Genomic DNA, 23,144 nt, shown 5'->3' with positions numbered 1-23,144 from the left:
GGACCCCCAGTGGTCCAGCAGTAGGTCGGTGGTGACGACGCCCTCTGCTGGTGGAACCAGAGGACCTCAGGTTGGATCCTCTCATCTGATTGGTCGACCTGAAGGTACCAGGGTAGAGGGGACGGTGGCCTCTGATTGGACCGTGACAGGAAGTGATGTAACTGTCCTGTTTTGGAGATGTGGTGAGACAGAGAGCTGGTCACCATGGCTACAGCCAGTCGCCTTGGTAACCAGTGCCCCTGAGGCAGCAACAGCTGTTACCATGGAGTTGCCATGGCGACGGGCAGCAGAGATGCTGGCAGGAGATTCAACTGATTTCACTCTGCTTGATTTTCCAGATGAACGGATCAGAAGGAGAACTGGAGTATGAAGAGATCACTCTGGAGAGGGTGAGGAACAGCTTCTAATATCTATAGATCTATACTGATAGACCTAGATCACTCTGGAGAGGGTGAGGAACAGCTTCTAATATCTATAGATCTATACCTATAGACCTAAATCACTCTGGAGAGGGTGAGGAACAGCTTCTAATATACATAGATCTATACTGATAGACCTAGATCACTCTGGAGAGGGTGAGGAACAGCTTCTACTATCTATAGATCTATACAGATAGACCTAGATCACTCTGGAGAGGGTGAGGAACAGCTTCTAATACACATAGATCTATACCTATAGACCTAGATCACTCTGGAGAGGGTGAGGAACAGCTTCTACCACACATAGATCTATACCGATAGACCTAGATCACTCTGGAGAGGGTGAGGAACAGCTTCTAGTACACATAGATCTATAGCAATATACATAGATCTTTACTGATAGACAGTGAGTACGCATCATGATACAATACACATTGATAGACATAGATCTATCTATCTATAATGATCTATGATCTAGATCTATAGTGAAAGATTCTACATCTATACAGTAACAGCTGGTTCTATTCTGTACCACGTAGATCTATGTTGTTCCAGAACCTTCTGGTCCATAAATATCATCAGCGGTTCTGTTTTTAGAAGCAGGTTATCTTTAGCTGCTGTCGCCTCGCTGATCAAACAGAACCGGGCCGAGTCGGACCGGCGCCGACTGCTGACAGCATGAGTCACTGCCGCACTAATCAGTTCACTGCCTTCATCACTGAACTGCATCATCATCATCATCATTTTTTGTTTTGTTTTTACCAGTTATTTGTTAATTCTTACATTGTGTGTAAATTGTGAGACAGTTATTTTTTGTTTTTAAGCTTATGCACCGACTGATGGCACCTTTTAAATTTCATTGTTCTTGTGACAATGACAATAAAGATTTATCTTATCATCATCATCATCATCATCATGACCTCTGATGGTTTATCTATTGGACCAGAAGCTCAGGAGGTTCTGATGGTCGGTTCTATCAGATCTGGACCTCAGCAGAACCACAGCAGTGGTGCTGGTTCCCTGATGGTCTCTGGACCAAGCAGAGACTGGAGGCCGGGTTCTGATGGGTTCTGGTCGGGTTCTAAACAAACATGTAGATCGACACCGTTCAACAGAACCTCGGGTCCACAGACCTTCAGTACTCCAGTAGAACCATCAGAATCAACCATGTAGAGCCAGACACAGTTGGATCAATCAGTACTGAGTCCGACTGGCTCCATCAGAACCAGGTCCAGTTGTGTCCATCAGAACCGGCTCCATCAGAACCAGGTCCGGTTGGGCCCATCAGAACCGGCTCCATCAGAACCTCTCCCTCTCTCCAGGGGAACTCTGGACTGGGCTTCAGCATCGCGGGCGGAACCGACAACCCGCACATCGGAGACGACCCGTCCATCTTCATCACCAAGATCATCGCAGGAGGAGCCGCCGCCCAGGACGGACGCCTCAGGTACCGGTTCTGACCCGAACGGGTCCGGGTCAGTATGGCTGCTCTTAGGGAGGGGAATTCATTAGAACTGATCAGTTTGATTCCCTATCAATACTGTTATTGATTTGTATGAAGTTAGGAAATGAACTCAATCAGAATAAACATGTTGGTTCTGATCCAAACTAATTTAAAAGTTTTTAAACAATAAAAATCAAATAAACATTTTAACATTAAACTTTCTGCACATCAACAAATTTTATAATAAACAAAAAACAAATAAAACCTAAAAACTATTTTACTTTATTTAATGTTAATGTGAAATTATTCACCAACATTAACAGGTAAACATTTTATGATGAAACTCGACTAATAAACTGTTTAGGATTGAACTGAAATGTAATCAATTACACATTTATTGACTTAATGTCGTGTTTTGATTATTGATCAAATTATTGATCTATTATTATTATTATTGATTCTATATTTCTTTGTGTTTCTGTGTTTATGATGTAAAGCTCTTTGAAATGTTTTGCTGCTGAAATGAGATATATAAATAAAATTTGATTGATTAAAATAATAACCAGTTTAATGTTTCCTGGTCGTTCCCATGGAAACGCTCCGAGCCCCGCCCCCTGAGTCACCGCTGTTGCTAAGCAACGGATCAACGTTCCTACAAATCGGTTGCAGGTTGAATCTGTTGGATTTTTTATTTCCTCCTTTATGGAACCAGCAGAACCAAACTAGTGAACCGCTCAGAACCGGTTCTGTTTCTACTGCTGCTGGATCTTTGACCCAACAGAGATCAGAGGATTCTGTTCGGTCCAGTTTGATGGCAGAACCAGAACCAGAACCAGAGAGCTGCAGCTGGTTCAGTTCAGAACCTCTGATTGGGTCAGGACTGGCTGGATCAGTAATCGGTACCAGGTCCAGTTCAGATAGCTGGAGGTCCAAGTTCTGTCCAACATGGTTTAAGTTCTACAGCAGCTGTGAAGTTCTGGTTCTGACCCGGTCCAACCTCTGCAGGGTGAACGACAGCATCGTGTTCGTGAACGACGTGGACGTCCGGGAAGTCTCTCACTCATTGGCTGTGGAGGCGCTGAAGGAGGCGGGGCCTGTGGTCCGACTCTACGTGCTGCGGCGCCGACCGCCCAGCGAACGGATCGCTCAGGTCAAGCTGCTGAAGGGACCCAAAGGTGAGCAGAACCAGTGGTACCAGTAGAACCAGTGGTACCAGTAGAACTAACAGAACCAGTGGTACCAGTAGAACCAGTAGAAGCAGTGGTACCAGCAGAACCAGTGGTACCAGTAGAACCAGTGGTACCAGTAGAACCAGTGGTACCAGCAGAACCAGTGGTACCAATAGAACTAGTAGAACCAGTGGTACCAGCAGAACCAGTGGTACCAGTAGAACCAGTAGAACCAGTGGTACCAGTAGAACCAGTGGTACCAGTAGAACTAACAGAACCAGTGGTACCAGCAGAACCAGTGGTACCAGCAGAACTAACAGAACCAACAGAACCTTCTACAGATTCTACAGTTAAGATACTTTAGCTGGTTCTGATTGGCTGAGGTTCTGGTTCCAGACCCGGCTGATCTTTAAATAAACCAGGTGACCTTTGAACCCATCCAGGCTCTGAACTAAACTTTTTACCTAAAGAGGATCTATATCAGAGTTTCTCTACCGTTTCTGGAACAGCGCCCCCTATCCACCATCCTGGTTCCTCACCGCCCATTAAAGAATCTCTTGGCTACTTTGCACTGAATATTATTTTACTAATATTACTATCACTATTGTTTATGTTTTGGTTTTTATGGTTGTTTCTGTATTTATCATCATAAATAATTTCCCTGAGAACAAAAAAGCAACGAGAATAAAAATTATTTTTCTGAAAAATGCAATGAATGAACCTTCAAGTTAAAATCAGCAGCCAATCAGAGAGGAGAAAATATTCTGAGCCATTTTCTGATGTTAGTTATTAAATATTGTACAAAATGACCAAATAAAAGATATACAATAGTTTAAACTTTAAACTATTTCCCAAAGACAGAGCTCTGCAACATTAAAACATATAATCATAACTTTTCTTCTCTTCAGTGTTTCTGGCGCTGCAGCTCTGTGCTGCCTTCAGGAAAATGGGACATCAGAGGATCATCCATATAATTTCACCCACATGGTGTTAATGTGTAAACCAGAGCTTCAGTGGAAAAACTAAAGTTTCAGATCATTTTAATGCCACATAAATATGGGACAGAAACATGGATGATATTTATCAATAGATCTGTCTATTGATTTATAGATTAATAGTTTTACTGGAAGAAATTACAAAGAATAAAGCTGGTTCTTAATCAATCAAATCAAATCCTAATGAGTCAAACTGAAAGTGTCATGGAGTCTCTGAACACCATCACCATACTAACACTGTCTTAATAATATTGAAGAAATAACTCTATAAAATAAAATCTAATTAAAAACATAAATAAGTGATAAGTTCCTTATTACTGTTATTGTCTGTAAACTATATTTCTTCTTAGTACTAGATATGTTCTCAACAAACCCAATAATATTATTTGACCTTTTATCTGAAAATAGTGTCTGTTTATTCTTGCCATACAGTCCTCTGTATTAATTATTGCTCTAAAGGTCTTGCCATACAGTCCTCTGTATTAATTATTGCTCTAAAGGTCTTACCATACTAGTTTATTCTCTGTATTTACTTTAGTTTCTTAGTTTATTCTTGCATTTTGTTCTTCATTCATTTCCATTTAGTTTTCTTTGATTAGTTTTATTCTCTCCTGGTTTATTGTTATTGTCTTCTTTAGTTTCTTTCTTTAGTTTTATTTTATCGTTTTTATTGACGTTCACCTCCAGTAATCTTCACTCATCATGTATCTTCGCCGCCTCATCATGAGTTTCACTGATTTTCCTCTCATTGATTTTTCATTGTTCACCTCCAGATTCTCATCCAGTTTGTTCTCCGTTCTACATCCTGGTTCTCCTGTTTCAGAGTTTTGCTCCATGTGCGCGTTGCTGTTTTTTTGTTTGTTTTTTTACCCCCTGCGGTGCGGGGCGGTCAGGAAGAGTATCGATGGACTAAAGCAGACTGATGTAACCTTTTAAAACAATGGAAAAATCCTGGTGTTCTGATGATTAAAATTCAAAAGTGCTGTGGTACCGTTTCATACCGGATCACTTACAGAACCAATAACTCTATAAAATAAACTCTATCGTGGAATCATCCATGGAGGATTTCTTTATTTAACTTAGCTCATTTTTCAGAGGGACACACAGTGAAGGTATCGTGATTTTAGTAATTACATCAGATATTATACAATATTTCATTGTCTTTCCATGGAAGCATCCAGATGGACAATAAAACACTTTTAATATAATCAATCAATCAATCAATCAAATCAATTAAATGTTATATGTATAGCACATTTCAGCAGCAAGGCATTTCAAAGTGCTTTACATCATTACAAACACAGAATCACAATGCAACATAGAATCAATCATTAAGTCAGGTTCCATCAATAAATTTGTAATTGATTACATTTCAAATACAATCCTAACCAGGTGGGTTTTTAGTTGAGATTTAAAAGAAGTCAGTGTCTCAGCTGTTTTACAGTTTTCTGGAAGTTTGTTCCAAATTTGTGGTGCATAGATGCTGAAAGCTGCTTCTCCTCGTTTGGTTCTGGTTCTGGGGATGCAGAGCAGAACCAGAACCAGAACCTGAGAGGTCTGGAAGGTTGATACAACAGCAGCAGATCTTTAATGTATTGTGGTGCTAAGCCGTTCAGTGATTTATAAACTAACAACAGGATTTTAAAGTCTATTCTTTGAGCTACAGGGAGCCAGTGGAGGGACTTTAGAACTGGTGTTATGTGCTCTATCTTCCTGGTTTTAGTCAGAACGCCAGCAGCAGCATTCTGGATCAGCTGCAGCTGTTTGATTGATTTGTTGGACAGACCTGTGAAGACGCTGTTGCAATAACCAATACGACTGAAGATGAAGGCATGGATGAGTTTCTCTAGATCTGGCTGAGACATTAGTCCTTTAATCCTGGAAATGTTCTTCAGGTGATAGAAGGCCGACTTTGTAACTGTCTTTATGTGGCTCTGGAGGTTCAGGTCAGAGTCCATCACTACTCCCAGGTTTCGGGCTGATCGCTGGTTTTCAGTTATAACTGAAGCTGTGCATTAACTCTAGATCTATAACTCTAGATCTATAACTCTAGATCTATAGCTCTAGATCTATAACTCTAGATCTATAACTCTAGATCTATAACTCTAGATCTATAGCTCTAGATCTATAACTCTAGATCTATGACTCTAGATCTATAGCTCTAGATCTATGACTCTAGACCTATAACTCTAGATCTATATCTCCAGATCTATAACTCTAGATTATTAACTCTAGATCTATAACTCTATATCTATAACTCTAGATCTATAACTCTATATCTATAACTCTAGATCTATAACTTTAGATCTATAACTCTAGATCTATAACTCTAGATCTATAACTCCAGATCTATAACTCCAGATCTATAACTCTAGATCTATAACTCTAGATCTATAACTCTAGATCGTTCCTCTTTAGGTCCAAAAATAATAACTTCAGTTTTGTTTCTGTTCAGCTGGAGAAAGTTTTGGCACATCCACACATTTATCTGTTCTAAGCATCTGTTCAGTGATTGGATGGGGTCAAAGGTCACCTGGTGACATCGTAATGTAGAGCTGTGTGTCATCTGCATAGTTATGGTAGCTAATATTATTTCCTGTTATAACCTGAGCTAGTGGGAGCATATAAATATTGAATAAAAGGGGTCCTAGGATTGAACCTTGGGGTACCCCACATGTGACCTTTGACCTTTATAAGTTGCTGCTTTGACATGATCACAGCACTGTTAAAAAATATGTACAAAAATCCTCAATAAAACATAAAATATTTGAAAATCAGACACCAGACAAGTGAATCACAGAATCATCAGCCAGTGTGATGCTGAACTGATGGTGAAGCTACCATTAGCAGGAGAAGCTAACAGACACTGAAGATAATAAGAGCTGCCATCGATAATCTGCAGCCAAACATGTTTTAATGTCACAATACAGTTTTAGCAAGTTGCTCAAAGTCTAAACTGGTTTTGTTGAGCATTTAAGGTGTAAATTTTACCTTCGACCAAATGACCCCCAAAAGAATCGCAGCGCCCCCTGCTGCCCTTTGAGAGTCCCCAGAGTACCACCCCATTGAGAAATGCTAATCTAGAATTATAGATCTATAATCAGCTTCAGTTCTTCCTGCTGTAAACTAGAGGTCAGGCTGACCTCTGACCCTTGGGTTCCACAGTGGGCCTTCTAGCAGCTGCAGAACATTTCCAGAACCAGAGAATAAAGTCTCGGATCAGAGAAACTCATCCATGCTTTAGTTTCTCTTTAGTGGCTTTGATTCCTGCAGCAGCGTCTTCACAGGTCTGATTGACAACCCAACGGTCCAGAACGCTGCTGCTGGAGTTCTGACTAGAATCAGGAGGATAGAGACACCATCTAGTTCTACATTCCTTCACTGAGATTTTAAGTCCTGCTCTAGTTTCTAATCACTGAACAGATTATTGATCTGCTGCTGATGGATCAACCTGCTGGTTCTGGTTCTGGTTTGCATCCAGAACCAGAATATGGAGAAGCAACATTCAGCTTCTGTGCACCATAAATCTGGAACAAACATCCAGAAAAATGAAAAACATCTGAAACACTGAGTCATGAGGTTTGTTGGTGAGGATGGAGGCTTTGAGACTCAGGTGGAGAAACTGGTTTTAATAAAGTTGAACACAAAGGTAGAAACCAGAGGTAACAGGTAAGGAACTAAACACCATCAGTAACTCAGGTAGCTTCACAAAGACATGATGAAGGAAACAGCAGAGAAAGGAAGACAGGTGAGGTTAAACACACATTGGATAATCAGGGGAAACAGCTGGAAACAATCAGGGGTTGACCTGGAAACACAGAGACTAAACTAACAAACACATCCAGACTAAACCCCTCAGCCTGGTTAGAGCTGCTCTGATTTGATTATTCTGGTCTGGATTATCCACCTTATTCCTGGGAGGCTCACTGGGGAAACGATTATGGGTCTTATTACCGGCGCCCACCGGAAGTAGCAGAATGTTCATGGCTGTTTGTGGCTGTACTTTAATAATCAGACCAGGTTTAATCTGTGGCAGCAACAGGTGAGTCTTTAACGGCTCCCAAACCAAATGTAACCGGGTTCTGCTTCACTCCACTGCACCAGGCCGGCCCCAGTAACCCCTCGACTCTGGATTGTGTAGATTTTTAATGAAGACGAGAAGTTTCTGGTTTATCAAGCAGTTTATTTCCTGAATGAGAACATATGGGGAGTTCAAATCAGTGCAACGGCTCCGCTTCACTCTGCACACTACAACAGAGCGTTAAGTTAGCCTTTAGCTTAGCACATAAAGTGTTTTACAATATTAACTAAACTAAAAGTACAAATATTGGTGCCAGGCACACATCTAGTAATTAGTCAATTTCACACTATTTGTCTAAGTTTATAAAAATGATGTTTTATGTGTTGCTAACACTTTTCTACACTGTGCTGAAAAACGCAACTCACCTCCTGCAGCTTTCACAGACTGGCACTGAGTGCAGGAGCCAGCAACATTTAACCAGCCACACAGAGAGGGGGCGCTGTTTCCCCATTGCACTGATACAGATAAAGCAAGTGGGATTCTATAACTTAAGACTTAGACTGACTTTATTATCATTTTGCATGCACATTGTGTATACAGAACTAAATTTCGTTGCATACGGCTCAGGACAATGTTTTGAGGTTCCAATGTTGTGAGGTTACTCCAGAATAAAATAAAATACAGTATAAAATATGAATATAAATATAAAATATAAAGTGCAGGACTGACAGTAAAATAGAAGTTATTTAGCTATGTACATGTGCAAGGTATGAAGTGGAGACCAGATTTTAAGTGCAGTCCAGTTAAGAGTTCAGCAGTCTGATGGCAAGTGGGAAAAAGCTGTTTCAGAACCTGGTGGACCTGCACCGGATGCTGCAGAACCTCTTTCCAGAGGGCAGCAGGGAGAACAGTCCATGGTGGGGGTGTGAGGGGTCACTGACGATGTTTCGGCCTCAGGACACGCAGCGCTGGGATGAAATGTCCTGAATGGAGGGAAGGGGGGCCCCGATGATCCTCTCTGCTGTCCGCACCACTCTCCTCACGTTCTTCCAGTCGGAGGCGCTGCAGCCTCCACACCACACAGAGAGGCAGCTGGTCAGAATGCTCTCTATGGTGCTTCTGTAGAACGTCTTGAGGATGGTGGGGGCAGGTGTGCTCTTCTCATCCTCCGCAGGAAATACAAGCGTTTCTGTGCCCTCTTGACCAGAGACGTGGTGTTCACAGTCCAGGTGAGGTCGTTAGTGATGTGCACCCCCAGGAATTTGGTGCTGCTGACCACCTCCACAGCCGAGCTGTTGATGAGCAGTGGAGCGTGGCTGGGCCGGTTCTTCCTGAAGTCGACGATCATCTCCTTCGTCTTGTCAACGTTCAGGATCAGGCTGTTGTCTCTGCACCAGTCCACCAGCTGCTCCACCTCCTCTCTGTAGTCCAGGTCGTTGTCGTCTCTGATGAGGCCCACCACCGTTGTGTCGTCCGCGAACTTCACGATGTGGTTGGTGGCGAACCTGGGGACGCAGTCGTGTGTCATCAGAGTGAACAGCAGAGGGCTCAGGACGCAGCCCTGAGGGGAGCCTGTGCTGAGGGTGATGACATCGGAGGTGTGTTGTCCGATCCGGACTGACTGAGGTCTGTCGGTGAGGAAGTCTAGCAGCCAGTTGCGCAGGGGGGTGCTGAAGCCCAGGTGTCCCAGTTTTCCTGCCAGATGCTGTGGGATGATTGTGTTGAACGCTGAGCTGAAGTCCAGGAACAACATCCGCACATGAGTGTTCTTCTCCTCCAGGTGAGCCAGGCTCAGATGTAGGGCGGAGGAGATGGCGTCCTCAGTGGAGCGGTTTCGGCGGTAGGCAAACTGGAACGGGTCGAATGTGGAGGGGAGTCTGGAGACGATGTGTTCTTTTACCAGCCTTTCAAAGCACTTCATCATGATGGGAGTCAGTGCCACAGGCCGGTAATCGTTGAAAGAGGTGACTTGAGGTTTCTTTGGCACCGGAATGATGGAGGCAGTTTTGAGACAGGCTGGCACTGTGGCTTGGTCCAGTGAGGTGTTAAAAATGTCTGTTAGGACACCAGCCAGCTGACCTGCGCATTCCCTGAACACCCGCCCAGGTATGTGGTCGGGGCCTGGGGCCTCCGTGGGTTGACTCTTTTCAGAGTCTTCAACACATCGGCTGTGTCCAGGCAGAGTGCCTCCTCTTCCTGGTGGGGAACAGTTTTCTTTGCCGGAGTACTGTTCAGTGCCTCCAACCTCCCAAAGAAGTTATTGAGTCCATTGAGAAAGTCAGCATCAACTTCACCCACTGGGGGGGAGGATGGATTGTAATCTGTGATCGCCTTTATGCCTTGCCACATACTTCTGGTGTTGCTGGTGTCGTGGAAGAACTCCTGTATTTTCCGACTGTGGGTTCGCTTTGCTAACCTGATAGCACGGTTCAAGTTGGCTCTCGCTGTCCTCAGTGCCTCCTTGTCGCCAGACTTAAAGGCTGAGTTCCGTGCTTTTAGCATTTCCCGTACCTCCTTAGTCATCCAGGGTTGTTGGTTGGCCCGGGTGATAATGTTCTTAGTGATGCTGACGTCCTCTGTGCACTTGTTGATGTAGGCTGACACAGTCATGGCGTACTCATCGATGTTGATCTGGTCGTTGTAAGTGGCTGCTGCCTTGAACATCTCCCAGTCAGAGCACTCAAAACAGTCCTGAAGTGCCTCCATGGCCCCCTCAGTCCACACTCTCGCCTGCTTCACTGTAGGTTTTGTTCTGATCAGCAGGGGCTTGTATGCAGGAATTAGCATAACAGATAGGTGGTCTGAAGAGCCAAGGTGGGGGCGGGGGGCTGCTCTGAATGCTTCTTTGATGTTGGTGTAGGCCAAGTCTAGAGTATTTCCTCCCCTGGTTGGAAAATCCACATACTGGTTGAGTGAGGGAGAACAGTCTTCAGTCTTAAACCTAAACACTGTTACACAAAGGCTGTAGTTTTTATCGCCTACCGACAGAAAAGGAAACAAAAATAATTTGGCTAAAAGTTCTAAACCTGAACAGAAAACCCAAAATACTTTATGTGATCATTTCATTGTGTGGATAGAAAACCGAAGCAACTGAGTCAGTGAAGTAGCTAACTATGCTAGTTCTGTTATTGGTCGCCATCCCTCCTAGCATTAGCTGTAGCTAGCGGTAAAACAATATTGCCACATGTAAGCTGTGATAACTGGAGTTCCTACATATTTTATATCATAAAAGCTCTGTGGAAAGCTAGTTAGCGAGTTGCTAACATGTAAACAAATGGAGGTTCCGGTTTACGGCGGAAGTCGCGCCCATAAATCACGCAAAGCCTCATGGGGGCTCAGAATAAGGTGGATAAAGTTTAATCAGTCTCTTTTTTTTTTTTTAAAGGAAAGGTTTCCTTTAAAAAAAAAAAAAAAAAAAATATATATATATATATATATATATATATATATATATATATATATATATATATATATATATTTAATGTTTTTATAATAACTCACCTGGTTTCTCTCTCTCTCTACCTGGTTCTGGTCGGTTCCGCTCTTCCTCCGGTCCTGGTTCTGTTTCCGGTTCCGGTTGGGTCCAGGTCTGGGCTTCAGCATCGCGGGCGGTGTGGGGAACCAGCACGTTCCCGGAGACAACAGCATCTACGTCACTAAGATCATTGATGGCGGCGCGGCGCATCGGGACGGCCGGCTGCAGATCGGGGATAAGATCCTGGCTGTAAGTGGACCGGTTCTGGTTCTGCAGGCCCGGTGGGCCGGGTGTTCAGTAGTGACGCTGGCGCCCCCTGCAGGTGAACCACATGTCTCTGGAGGACGTCCTGCATGAAGACGCCGTGGCGGCGCTGAAGAACACCGGGGAGGTGGTGTACCTGAAGGTGGCCACGCCCACCGCCCCGTTCGGCCAGCAGGGGGAGCGCTACAGCCCGCCGGACCTCACCAGCGGTACGTAGAGCCGTTCTGGACGGGTTCTGGCCCGCCGGACCTCACCAGCGGTAGGTAGAACCGGTTCTGGTCCTCAGACTCTCGCTCTCTGCAGCCTACATGGATCCAGACTACCTCTGTGATTACCCAGCAGCCCTGGCGCCGCCGTCGCCCCGGCGATACTCACCTCTGCCCCGCGGCATCATGGGAGACGAGGAGTACTCCAGGGAGCCGCGGCGTGTTGGCATCCAGCGGGGGGCCACGGGGCTGGGCTTCAACATCGTGGGGGGGGAAGATGGAGAAGGAATCTTCATCTCCTTCATCCTGGCGGGAGGACCGGCGGACCTGAGCGGGGAGCTGAGGAAGGGAGACCAGATCCTGAGTGTGAGTACCGCTTTAAGAGAGGGGGGGGGCAGATCCTGAGCGTGAGTACCGCTTTAAGAGAGGGGGGGGGGGGGGGCAGGGCAGATCCTGAGCGTGAGTACCGCTTTAAGAGAGAGGGGGAGGGGGGGCAGATCCTGAGTGGAGTACCGCTTTAAGAGAGGGGGGGGGCAGATCCTGAGTGTGAGTACCGCTTTAAGAGAGAGGGGGGGGCAGATCCTGAGTGTTAGTACCGCTTTAAGAGAGAGGGGGGGGAGGGGGCAGATCCTGAGTGTGAGTACCGCTTTAAGAGAGGGGGGGGGGGGCAGATCCTGAGTGTGAGTACCGCTTTAAGAGAGGTGGGGGGCAGATCCTGAGTGTGAGTACCGCTTTAAGAGAGGGGGGGGGCAGATCCTGAGTGTTAGTACCGCTTTAAGAAAGGGGGGGGGGGCAGATCCTGAGTGTTAGTACTGCTTTAAGAGAGGTGGGGGCAGATCCTGAGTGTGAGTACCGCTTTAAGAGAGAGGGGGGGGCAGATCCTGAGTGTGAGTACCGCTTTAAGAGAGGTGGGGGGCAGATCCTGAGTGTGAGTACCGCTTTAAGAGAGGGGGGGGGGGGCAGATCCTGAGTGTGAGTACCGCTTTAAGAGAGGTGGGGGGCAGATCCTGAGTGTTAGTACTGCTTTAAGAGAGGTGGGGGGCAGATCCTGAGTGTGAGTACCGCTTTAAGAGAGGGGGGGGGCAGATCCTGAGTGTTAGTACCGCTTTAAGAAAGGGGGGGGGGCAGATCCTGAGTGTGAGTACCGCTTTAAGAGAGGTGGGGGGCAGATCCTGAGTGTGAGTACCGCTTTAAGAGAGGTGGGGGGCAGATCCTGAGTGTGAGTACCGCTTTAAGAGAGGGGGGGGGCAGATCCTGAGTGTGAGTACCGCTTTAAGAGAGGTGGGGGGCAGATCCTGAGTGTTAGTACCGCTTTAAGAGAGGTGGGGGGCAGATCCTGAGTGTGAGTACCGCTTTAAGAGAGGTGGGGGGCAGATCCTGAGTGTGAGTACCGCTTTAAGAGAGAGGGGGGGGGGCAGATCCTGAGTGTGAGTACCGCTTTAAGAGAGGTGGGGGGCAGATCCTGAGTGTGAGTACCGCTTTAAGAGAGGGGGGGGGGGCAGATCCTGAGTGTGAGTACCGCTTTAAGAGAGGTGGGGGGCAGATCCTGAGTGTTAGTACTGCTTTAAGAGAGGTGGGGGGCAGATCCTGAGTGTGAGTACCGCTTTAAGAGAGGGGGGGGGCAGATCCTGAGTGTTAGTACCGCTTTAAGAAAGGGGGGGGGGGCAGATCCTGAGTGTTAGTACTGCTTTAAGAGAGGTGGGGGGCAGATCCTGAGTGTGAGTACCGCTTTAAGAGAGGTGGGGGGCAGATCCTGAGTGTGAGTACCGCTTTAAGAGAGAGGGGGGGGGCAGATCCTGAGTGTGAGTACCGCTTTAAGAGAGGTGGGGGGCAGATCCTGAGTGTGAGTACCGCTTTAAGAGAGGGGGGGGGGGGCAGATCCTGAGTGTGAGTACCGCTTTAAGAGAGGTGGGGGGCAGATCCTGAGTGTTAGTACTGCTTTAAGAGAGGTGGGGGGCAGATCCTGAGTGTGAGTACCGCTTTAAGAGAGGGGGGGGGCAGATCCTGAGTGTTAGTACCGCTTTAAGAAAGGGGGGGGGGGCAGATCCTGAGTGTGAGTACCGCTTTAAGAGAGGGGGGGGGCAGATCCTGAGTGTTAGTACCGCTTTAAGAAAGGGGGGGGGGGCAGATCCTGAGTGTGAGTACCGCTTTAAGAGAGGTGGGGGCAGATCCTGAGTGTGAGTACCGCTTTAAGAGAGGTGGGGGCAGATCCTGAGTGTGAGTACCGCTTTAAGAGAGGGGGGGGCAGATCCTGAGTGTGAGTACCGCTTTAAGAGAGGTGGGGGGCAGATCCTGAGTGTGAGTACCGCTTTAAGAGAGGTGGGGGGCAGATCCTGAGTGTTAGTACTGCTTTAAGAGAGGTGGGGGGCAGATCCTGAGTGTGAGTACCGCTTTAAGAGAGAGGGGGGGGCAGATCCTGAGTGTGAGTACCGCTTTAAGAGAGGGGGGGGGCAGATCCTGAGTGTGAGTACCGCTTTAAGAGAGGGGGGGGGGGGCAGATCCTGAGTGTGAGTACCGCTTTAAGAGAGGTGGGGGGCAGATCCTGAGTGTTAGTACTGCTTTAAGAGAGGTGGGGGGCAGATCCTGAGTGTGAGTACCGCTTTAAGAGAGGGGGGGGGCAGATCCTGAGTGTTAGTACCGCTTTAAGAGAGGGGGGGGGGGCAGATCCTGAGTGTGAGTACCGCTTTAAGAGAGGGGGGGGGCAGATCCTGAGTGTGAGTACTGCTTTAAGAGAGAGGGGGGGGGGCAGATCCTGAGTGTTAGTACCGCTTTAAGAGAGGTGGGGGGCAGATCCTGAGTGTTAGTACTGCTTTAAGAGAGAGGGGGGGCAGATCCTGAGTGTTAGTACCGCTTTAAGAGAGGTGGGGGGCAGATCCTGAGTGTTAGTACTGCTTTAAGAGAGAGAGGGGGTATCCTGAGGGAGAGTAAGAGGGGAGGGAGGGTCTCTAGCACAGGGCTGCTCAGCTGCTCAAGTCCTGTCCGGAGGAGTCTGGAGGATCTTTTATTTTGAAAATCCTTTAACCGGATTCTCTCGGTTCCGTCTTGCCGCCAACATGGAGCCACAAGCAGCAAAATGAGTCAGAAACGGATCAGATTGTTTGGAAAGTTTCTTTATGAAGGGAGAAGAGACAGGAGGATGGATTTATCTGTGATTCCCACAGTCCAAGCTCTGCATGATATGGTGACCGGATGTTAATGAGGCAATGAAGCTTCAAGCTGCTTCTCCACTAGAGACCAAGAACCCTGAGCATCAGCAACACTTCCGGTCTCATCGTCTCTCATCTCTCCCAGATGGACCGTCTGGTTGCAGAGAAACAAGCTCAGGGCTCCATTAGTCGTTACCCTGAGTTAAAGTTTTCACCAAAGTAAAATGTTCGTTTTTGTGGCGCATCTGTATCTTATTTTGAAGGGATATGTAAACGTTACCATAGCGACCAGAGAGCGTTCGGGCAGTGGAGAGACGAGAGGAGAGGAGAGGAGTTTGTGAGTTTTAGGTCTGGTTCACACCATTTAAGGAATGTGGGCCGATTTTCCAAACCTCTGTGACCACAGAGCCGATAAAAGTCCAACAGGTTCGGTCGGTTCGTGAGTCCAGCAGCAACACACCACAGAACCGATTCCAGAAGAAAATCCAGTAAAACCCCCAACAGACCAAACATGAATTTAGAATAATCAAACAGGATGATGATGTAGAAGCAGCAGTGATAGTTTGTGGCTCATTTTAAGCGATAAAAGACGAAACAAAAAGAAAAGATGTTTGATAAAAGATGGCGGAGCAGCTGCTCTATTTGCTGCTCTATGATTGGGAGGTGAGTTATTCTGTTTTTTCCTAGTTAACATTTTAACTGAATAAACATAACCACATATAATAAATATATATAAAATGACCTTTACATATAGTAATAAACATTTCCACATATCACCACCGATGTCCGCCGGACTCTCAGTTGCCATGACAACTGTCTGGGATTCCCCTCCATTGTTACGTCACCGCGCTTTCTGATTGGCTACCTGTCACATTCAACAGGCTGCGTTTCGCTCCCAGTCAGTAAAAACCCCACAGGCTGAGATAATCGGGCCCAGACAATGTTGAATATGCCAGATTTTAGTTCGGGCAAATTCAACACACCACTCACTGCAGGACGTTGTAAGATTGTCGTAAAGAGAAAATCGGGGGGGAAAAAAAGGCTTTAGCTGGAACGCCAACATGCAGAAGCATTATCTGACGGTCCCGGGCCGCAGCAAAATTGCCAAGTCTTGACCGGTCCGCGGTAATAAAAATCCCAACGGACCGGATCAGAGCTGATCCGGTCCGTTGGGGTAAGGCCTGCTAACGAGACATTCATTGGATTCAGGTGTGTTGGAGCAGGGATGCATCTGAAAGTTACAGGATGGTAGTTCTCCAGGACTGGACTTGAGCTCCCCAGCTCTGGGTCCACTGACACCATTATACCTGAACCACCTGCTGCAGGTCACGGTTCCATCAGGGGGGAACCTGGTTCTGGAAGGTCCGGTCCAGTCTGGATTGGAGAACAGAACCAGAACCAGATCAGCTGTTGAACAGTTATCAGAACAGAACCTCTGGGTCTGACAGAGACCCGGTCCACTGTCCTCCTTCAGCAGGAACCGTCCTCATCCTGAGACCTGTTCATAGACAGAGGCTATAGTGAGCCCCCTGCTGGTAGGACAGTGGTACTGACCACTAACCCGTCTAACACCTGTCCTCTCTGTCCTCTGTCCAGGTGAACGGGGTGGACCTGCGGTTCGCCACACATGAACAGGCAGCAGCAGCTCTGAAGAACGCCGGCCAGACGGTGACCATCGTAGCTCAGTACAGACCAGAGGGTGAGGAGTTCAGAAACACCACAAGCTGTTAGCGTGTGAATGAGGTCATGCTAAGCAGCACATGCTATTAGCATGTTCATTGGCTCAACACGATCTACTTCCTGTTTCCTGTCCAGAATACAGCCGCTTTGAGGCCAAGATCCACGACCTGAGAGAGCAGATGATGAACAGCTCATCAGGCAGCCTGAGAGCCAACCGCACCTTCTACGTCAGGTACTGAGCTCCTGACCTGACCTTAACATGTTAGATACCATGTTAGCCACCATGTTAGCAACCATGTTAGCCACCATGTTAGCCACCATGTTAGCAACCGTGTTAACCACAATGTTAGCCACCGTGTTAGTCACAGTGTTAGCCACCATGTTAGCCACTATGTTAGCCACCGTGTTAGTCACCGTGTTAGCCACCATGTAAGCTACCATGTTAGCCACTATGTTAGCCACCATGTTAGCCACCATGTTAGTCACCCTATTAGCCACCGTGTTAGCCACCGTGTTAGCTACCATGTTAGCCACCGTGTTAGCCACCGTGTTAGCTACCATGTTAGCCACCGTGTTAGTCACCGTGTTAGCCACCATGTTAGCTACCATGTGAGCCACTATGTTAGCCACCGTGTTAGCCACTATGTTAGCCACCATGTTAGTCACCGTGTTAGTCACCGTGTTAGCCACCATGTTAGCTACCATGTTAGCCACCATGTTAGTCACCGTGTTAGCCACCATGTTAACCACAATATTAGCCACCGTGTTAGTCACCATGTTAACCACCATGTTAGCCACAATGTTAGCCACTATGTTAGCCACCATGTTGCCTATCTGAGCAGGGAGCGGAGCTGGTGTTGCTCTTCATGTCGTTGCTGATGTTGCCCCCTGTTGCCCTCCGTTGCCCCCTGTTCCGTTGCAGAGCCCTGTTTGACTACGATAAGCAGTGGGACTGTGGCGTTCTGTCTCAGGCTCTGGACTTTAACTTCGGGGAGGTTCTCCATGTGATGGACAGCGCAGACGAGGAGTGGTGGCAGGCCAGACGACTCAACCAGCAGGGGGAGCTAGAGGAGCTGGGATACATCCCCTCCAAGCACAGGCTAGTTGACCTGCTGACCTCTAGCTGTAGAGCTAACGGCTACGGTAGAGCAACGGTCGCTTCTATAGCTACAGCTAACAGTCACTGCTATAGCTACAGCTAACGGTCGCTGCTGTAGCTACAACTAGCTGCTATAGCTACAGCTAACAGTCACTGCTATAGCTACAGCTAACGGTCGCTGCTATAGCTACAACTAGCTGCTATAGCTACAGCTAACAGTCTCTGCTATAGCTACAGCTAACGGTCGCTGCTATAGCTACAGCTAGCTGCTATAGCTACAGCTAACAGTCACTGCTATAGCTACAGCTAGCTGCTATAGCTACAGCTAACAGTCACTGCTATAGCTACAGCTAACAGTCACTGCTATAGCTACAGCTAACTGCTATAGCTACAGCTAACAGTCACTGCTATAGCTACAGCTAACAGTCACTGCTATAGCTACAGCTAACTGCTATAGCTACAGCTAACAGTCACTGCTATAGCTAAAGCTAACAGTCACTGCTATAGCTACAGCTAGCTGCTATAGCTACAGCTAACAGTCACTGCTATAGCTACAGCTAACAGTCACTGCTATAGCTACAGCTAACTGCTATAGCTATAGCTAACAGTCACTGCTATAGCTACAGCTACAGCTAGCTGCTATAGCTACAGCTAACAGTCACTGCTATAGCTACAGTTAGCTGCTATAACTGCTAACTGTTTGTGTTGCAGGGTGGAGAGGAAGGAATGGTCCCGCATGAAGAGTAAAGGTACAGTCCAACTGTTTCACCTATATGATATCAAAGCTCTGATATAATATCTGATAATAAATGTTAAGATGAAACTGAACCAATTTAATAATCGTCGTTTAATAACTGAGCCTGATGAGGAAACCAAACAGAACATCATGCAGACAGAGAGAATGAAGCTTCATGTTCATATTGACACAATACCAGGATGGAAAGACATCAGCAATGACCCTAGAGCAGCAGCTACTGCTGCCTGTTAACCTGGGGAGGGTCAAAGGTCACCTTCAGACCATCTGTAGTCCATCTGGCTCCAGATAGAACAAGAAGAAACATCTCAGGGTTGAAGGAGAAAACCTCTTCTCTCTATAAACAAGATGGCCGCCAGACTGAGGTTAGCAGAACCAAGACACCTGGGACAACGAGACCAGAGACGATGGGCCGGGCCGGACAGAACCAAGATGGAAGAAACCAGAGCCTGCAGGTCAGCAGAAACTCTGCAGCACGGTGGTGGAGGTGTGATGATGAGGGCTTGTTCTGCAGGAGACCCTCTAGTCTCTGGTTGGACCAGGATCTCCTCTGGAAACAGTGAAACTTCATCCAAACCGGGTCAGCAACAGAACCTTGATCAGTCCAGCCAATCTGTGGCTGACAAAGAACAGAACCTGCAAAGGCCTAGTCAAAGTCCAGACCTCAGCCTGATTGAAGCGTAACGCTGGGACCTTCAGAGGGTCGATTTTGGGGTCTAAAGAGAGAGACGACTGGACCAGAACAGGACCAGAACTCCTCTATGACTGAAGACACCCATCAGTGGTTCTGTTGAAGGTTCTGGACACCTTAAAGGAGGTTCTGCTGGGAGGTTCTACTGGCCTTTGGACCGGGTCGGGGCCTCGGCTCTAACCAGAACCGTTCATCCTTCTCCTCCAGCTGTTTTCATCCGTCTGTTTCTGTTCCAGGTCGAGACGGTTTCATCCACAGCTATGAACTCGTCACTCAGATTGAAGGTCAGTACCAGCAGAACCTTCATCCCTACTTGTGAAGAGGTCCGGTGGTGAGTGGTGAGGCAGACGCAGTGGAACCAGGTGGAAGTGCAAATGATGATGTTTAATAGTGAAATAATCCAATACAAAGTCCAAACGCCAGGCAGCACTGCTGAGCGGGAGACCAGGGGTCAACACAGGTAGCAACAGGCTAAACGAATGGACAAGACGACGGACTGAGACACATTAGACAGACAAGGACCCGACAGAGACACAGAGACACTAAATACACAGGAGGTCATCAGGGAACGAGACACACCTGGTAATAATCAAGGGGAGACGGGACAACATGGAGACTCAGAGACACAGGAAACTCAAAATAAATACACAGAAAAACACAGATCACAACACTAACTGGACCAGAACCAGAACCAGAGGTTCCTCTGACTCACTGATCTATTTCCTGTTCCTATGAGGAAACCCAGGGGAAAAGTTTTTTTAAAAGGTCAGAGTGGAGAGGTTTCCTGGTTCAGGTCAGGAGAACCAGATCATTGTTCCAAGGTCTTGGTGTCCAGTCCGTCCTGCAGGGACAAACTGACCAGGTTCCTGCCTGGTTTAGTTCTCTGGTTCTCCATCCTGGACCAACTGATGTCTCGTTAGCTGCTGCTGAACTTTGACCTGCTGAGGAGGAACTGAAACTTGCAGGACACCGTCCCTGAGGACGGTCCTAACGGTTAGGTCCTAACCCTAACTCTCCATGGAGGAGCCGTGACCTTCATGACCTGCTGAAGGTCACCAGATAAACACAATGGTCTGTTGGTTCCTGGTTCCTTCAGGTTTAGTTTCTCCTCAGCAGACCTTTGACCTCCATTGACCTTGTATTGACCTCTGATTGAGTCCTGGTTCCTGAAGGATGTTTAGGTCCATGTCCTAACCGCTGTTCCTCTGTCCTCAGTGGACTACGCCCGTCCCGTCATCATCCTGGGTCCGACCAAAGACCGGGTCAACGACGACCTGCTGTCTGAATATCCGGACAAGTTCGGCTCCTGCGTTCCCCGTAAGTCTTCCTCCTGATGATGTCATCACGCTGACAGACAGGAAGTCTGTGATGTCACGTCCTGTCTCCACCCACAGACACCACCCGTCCCCGCAGGGACTACGAGATGGACGGGCGGGACTACCACTTTGTGTCGTCACGGGAACAGATGGAGCGGGACATCCAGTCCCACCGCTTCATCGAGGCGGGGCAGTACAACAACCACCTGTACGGGACGTCGGTGCAGAGCGTCAGGCAGGTGGCCGAGCAGGTGAGACCTGGGGGGGGGACAGGTGAGACAGGAAGGTGGACAGGAAGGTGGACAGGTGGACGGTTGGAACAACAGTCCACCTGGACCAACCACCTGGAGGTCACTGGTCGATGATGAGTAAATAAAACGATGGAACAAACCTTCAGTCATCCAGTGAAGCAGAGCAGAGCATCGTCTGCATAGAGAGGATCTATGTCTCTACCTGGTCTGATGATCCAGAGATACTGGAACAGATTTAAAGGGACGGCAGCACTTTAATTTGTAGAAACAGACTGAATAGAAGCTGCTGTTCTGGGTTCTTTCATAAAACCAAAGGTTTGGTCACCTGTCCTGATGTTTACCACAGCATGACCTCCTGACCCCTGCAGGTCCATGATTAACCTGTACCTGCCTTACTAACTGTGGCCCCCTGCTGTTCCAGGGGAAGCACTGCATCCTGGATGTTTCAGCCAACGCTGTGAGGCGTCTGCAGGCCGCTCACCTTCATCCCATCGCCATCTTCATCCGCCCACGCTCCCTGGAGAACATCCTGTAAGACACATGTTACCTGACCTTAACCTGACCTTTACCTGAGCTGTCTGTAGAACCGGTCAGGACCAGACCGGGTCCTGGACCCGTCCGGTTCCTCTGGGCTGAATCGTCTCCCTGATTGTCTTTAGGGACCTGAACAAGCGTCTCTCGGAGGATCAGGCCAGGAAAGCTCTGGACCGAGCCGTCAAGCTGGAGCAGGACTTCCTGGAGTGTTTCACAGGTAAGAACACCTGAGGACCTGGACCAATCAGAGCCAGCCTGTCTCTAACCGACCAATCAGATTGCTCCTTCCTGTCTGTCTCCTCCAGCCGTTGCCCAGGGCGACAGCTTCGATGAGGTGTACCTCCAGGTGAAGCTGGTCATCGAGGAGCAGAGCGGACCGTACATCTGGGTTCCTGCCAGAGACAGGCTCTGATTGGCTGAGCTTTGTCTCCATGGCAACCACCATCACCTCCTCCAGCTGCTGTGGGCGGAGCCACAAGACATGGAGAGGACCAGAGACTGCTGTAACCATGGCGACCACTTCCTGTCCAGAGAGACGAATAATCCTGAGATAATGAATCAGAGACTGTAGAACCAGATCCAAGTATTTATAGAAACATATTTATTTATTATTTATTTATTAAGACTTTCTGTGACGTGGAAGTGGGGTGTGTGTGTGTGTGTGTGTGTGTGTGTGTGTGTGTGTGTGTGTGTTAGACGGGGAGCGTGGGTGTGTGTGTGTGTGTGTGTGTGTGTGTTAGACAGGGAGCGTGGGTGCGTGTGTGTTAGACAAGGTGTATGTGTGTGTGTGTGTGTGTGTGTTAGACAGGGTGTGTGTGTGTGTTAGACAAGGTGTGTGTGTGTGTGTGTGTGTGTGTTAGACAGGGAGCGTGGGGGTGTGTGTGCGCATACAGACGTGTGTGACTGTAAATAAAACCATGGGGCTCAAACACACAGTCTATTCAGGGCTTCAACTAGCACACAACCACTGGACTACAACTCCCTCAGCTCTCCTGTCAGAGCTGGCCCAAGGCATAAGCAACCTAGACCAAACCGCTCATGAATTAAACTCCTCAGATCTAAAATATTTCTGATTGTTGAGAAAAAATTTTTATTTAATTTAATTTGATAGTTTCCTCAGAGAAAGATTTAAAATGTAGTTTCAGTTTGCTTTGTAAAACATTCTCAGTCATCCTCCATTTGGACTACAACTCTGTTTGGATTCTTTTTATTTTTGGACTACATCCCCCACAGTCCTCCTCTCCATGGACCACAGACTCGGTTTGGACGTTTACACCAACAATCCTTTTAGTTTTTGGACTACGACCCTCTGCTCCTCCTCTGTTTGGACTCTAACTCCCATAATGCCGTTCTGTTCAGGCTGAAGGACTCCATGTGATCTGAGCATCACATTTCATATCAAGTCTTTCTCAGCTGCTGCATCACACAGGACTACATTACCCAGAGTGCCCTGCTCCATGGGACCTGGCAGCAGCAGTGAAAGCCGCTGGCTCAGCAGAAGACATGGGGACCAAATTGGACTCAACAAGAACCTTACTGGTTCTGCTGCTGGAACGGGTCAGATGGAAGAGGAGGGAGAGACTCTTAACACACACCTGGACAACAGAGACACACCTGGACCAGAGGAGGCTGCTGGTCTCAAAGCTTCTTGTAAAAACAGAAAAATTAGTTATTAATGAA

At 47.4% G+C, this 23,144-nt stretch overlaps 1 protein-coding gene across 6 annotated transcripts in view; it reads left to right on the top strand.

Moving 5' to 3' along the window:
* Positions 1 to 22,132, top strand: part of LOC102228667 (disks large homolog 4-like) — a 33,943-nt gene extending 11,811 nt beyond the window's left edge. For 3 of the 6 annotated variants that reach the window (XM_023346432.1, XM_023346434.1, XM_023346435.1), the window contains 16 exons: positions 339 to 389; positions 1,742 to 1,866; positions 2,869 to 3,038; positions 11,636 to 11,772; positions 11,846 to 11,996; positions 12,091 to 12,359; positions 16,736 to 16,838; positions 16,955 to 17,051; positions 17,742 to 17,918; positions 18,630 to 18,667; positions 19,600 to 19,647; positions 20,579 to 20,680; positions 20,758 to 20,930; positions 21,352 to 21,461; positions 21,590 to 21,681; positions 21,770 to 22,132. In XM_023346432.1, the coding sequence (XP_023202200.1) occupies positions 339 to 389; positions 1,742 to 1,866; positions 2,869 to 3,038; positions 11,636 to 11,772; positions 11,846 to 11,996; positions 12,091 to 12,359; positions 16,736 to 16,838; positions 16,955 to 17,051; positions 17,742 to 17,918; positions 18,630 to 18,667; positions 19,600 to 19,647; positions 20,579 to 20,680; positions 20,758 to 20,930; positions 21,352 to 21,461; positions 21,590 to 21,681; positions 21,770 to 21,876 (1,950 nt within the window). In that variant the 3' untranslated portion in view covers positions 21,877 to 22,132. Of the gene's footprint in view, positions 1 to 338; positions 390 to 1,741; positions 1,867 to 2,868; positions 3,039 to 11,635; positions 11,773 to 11,845; positions 12,047 to 12,090; positions 12,360 to 16,735; positions 16,839 to 16,954; positions 17,052 to 17,741; positions 17,919 to 18,629; positions 18,668 to 19,599; positions 19,648 to 20,578; positions 20,681 to 20,757; positions 20,931 to 21,351; positions 21,462 to 21,589; positions 21,682 to 21,769 lie in introns of those variants that run through there. The other 3 variants (XM_023346433.1, XM_023346437.1, XM_023346436.1) reach the window with 3 other exon arrangements.
* Positions 22,133 to 23,144: the final 1,012 nt, after the last annotated feature.

This window comes from Xiphophorus maculatus, chromosome 14, assembly GCF_002775205.1.
Source record: "Xiphophorus maculatus strain JP 163 A chromosome 14, X_maculatus-5.0-male, whole genome shotgun sequence".
Taxonomy (NCBI): domain Eukaryota; kingdom Metazoa; phylum Chordata; class Actinopteri; order Cyprinodontiformes; family Poeciliidae; genus Xiphophorus; species Xiphophorus maculatus.
The sequence above is the reverse complement of the archived record's forward strand: the minus strand, read 5'-3'. Positions and strand labels throughout refer to the sequence as shown.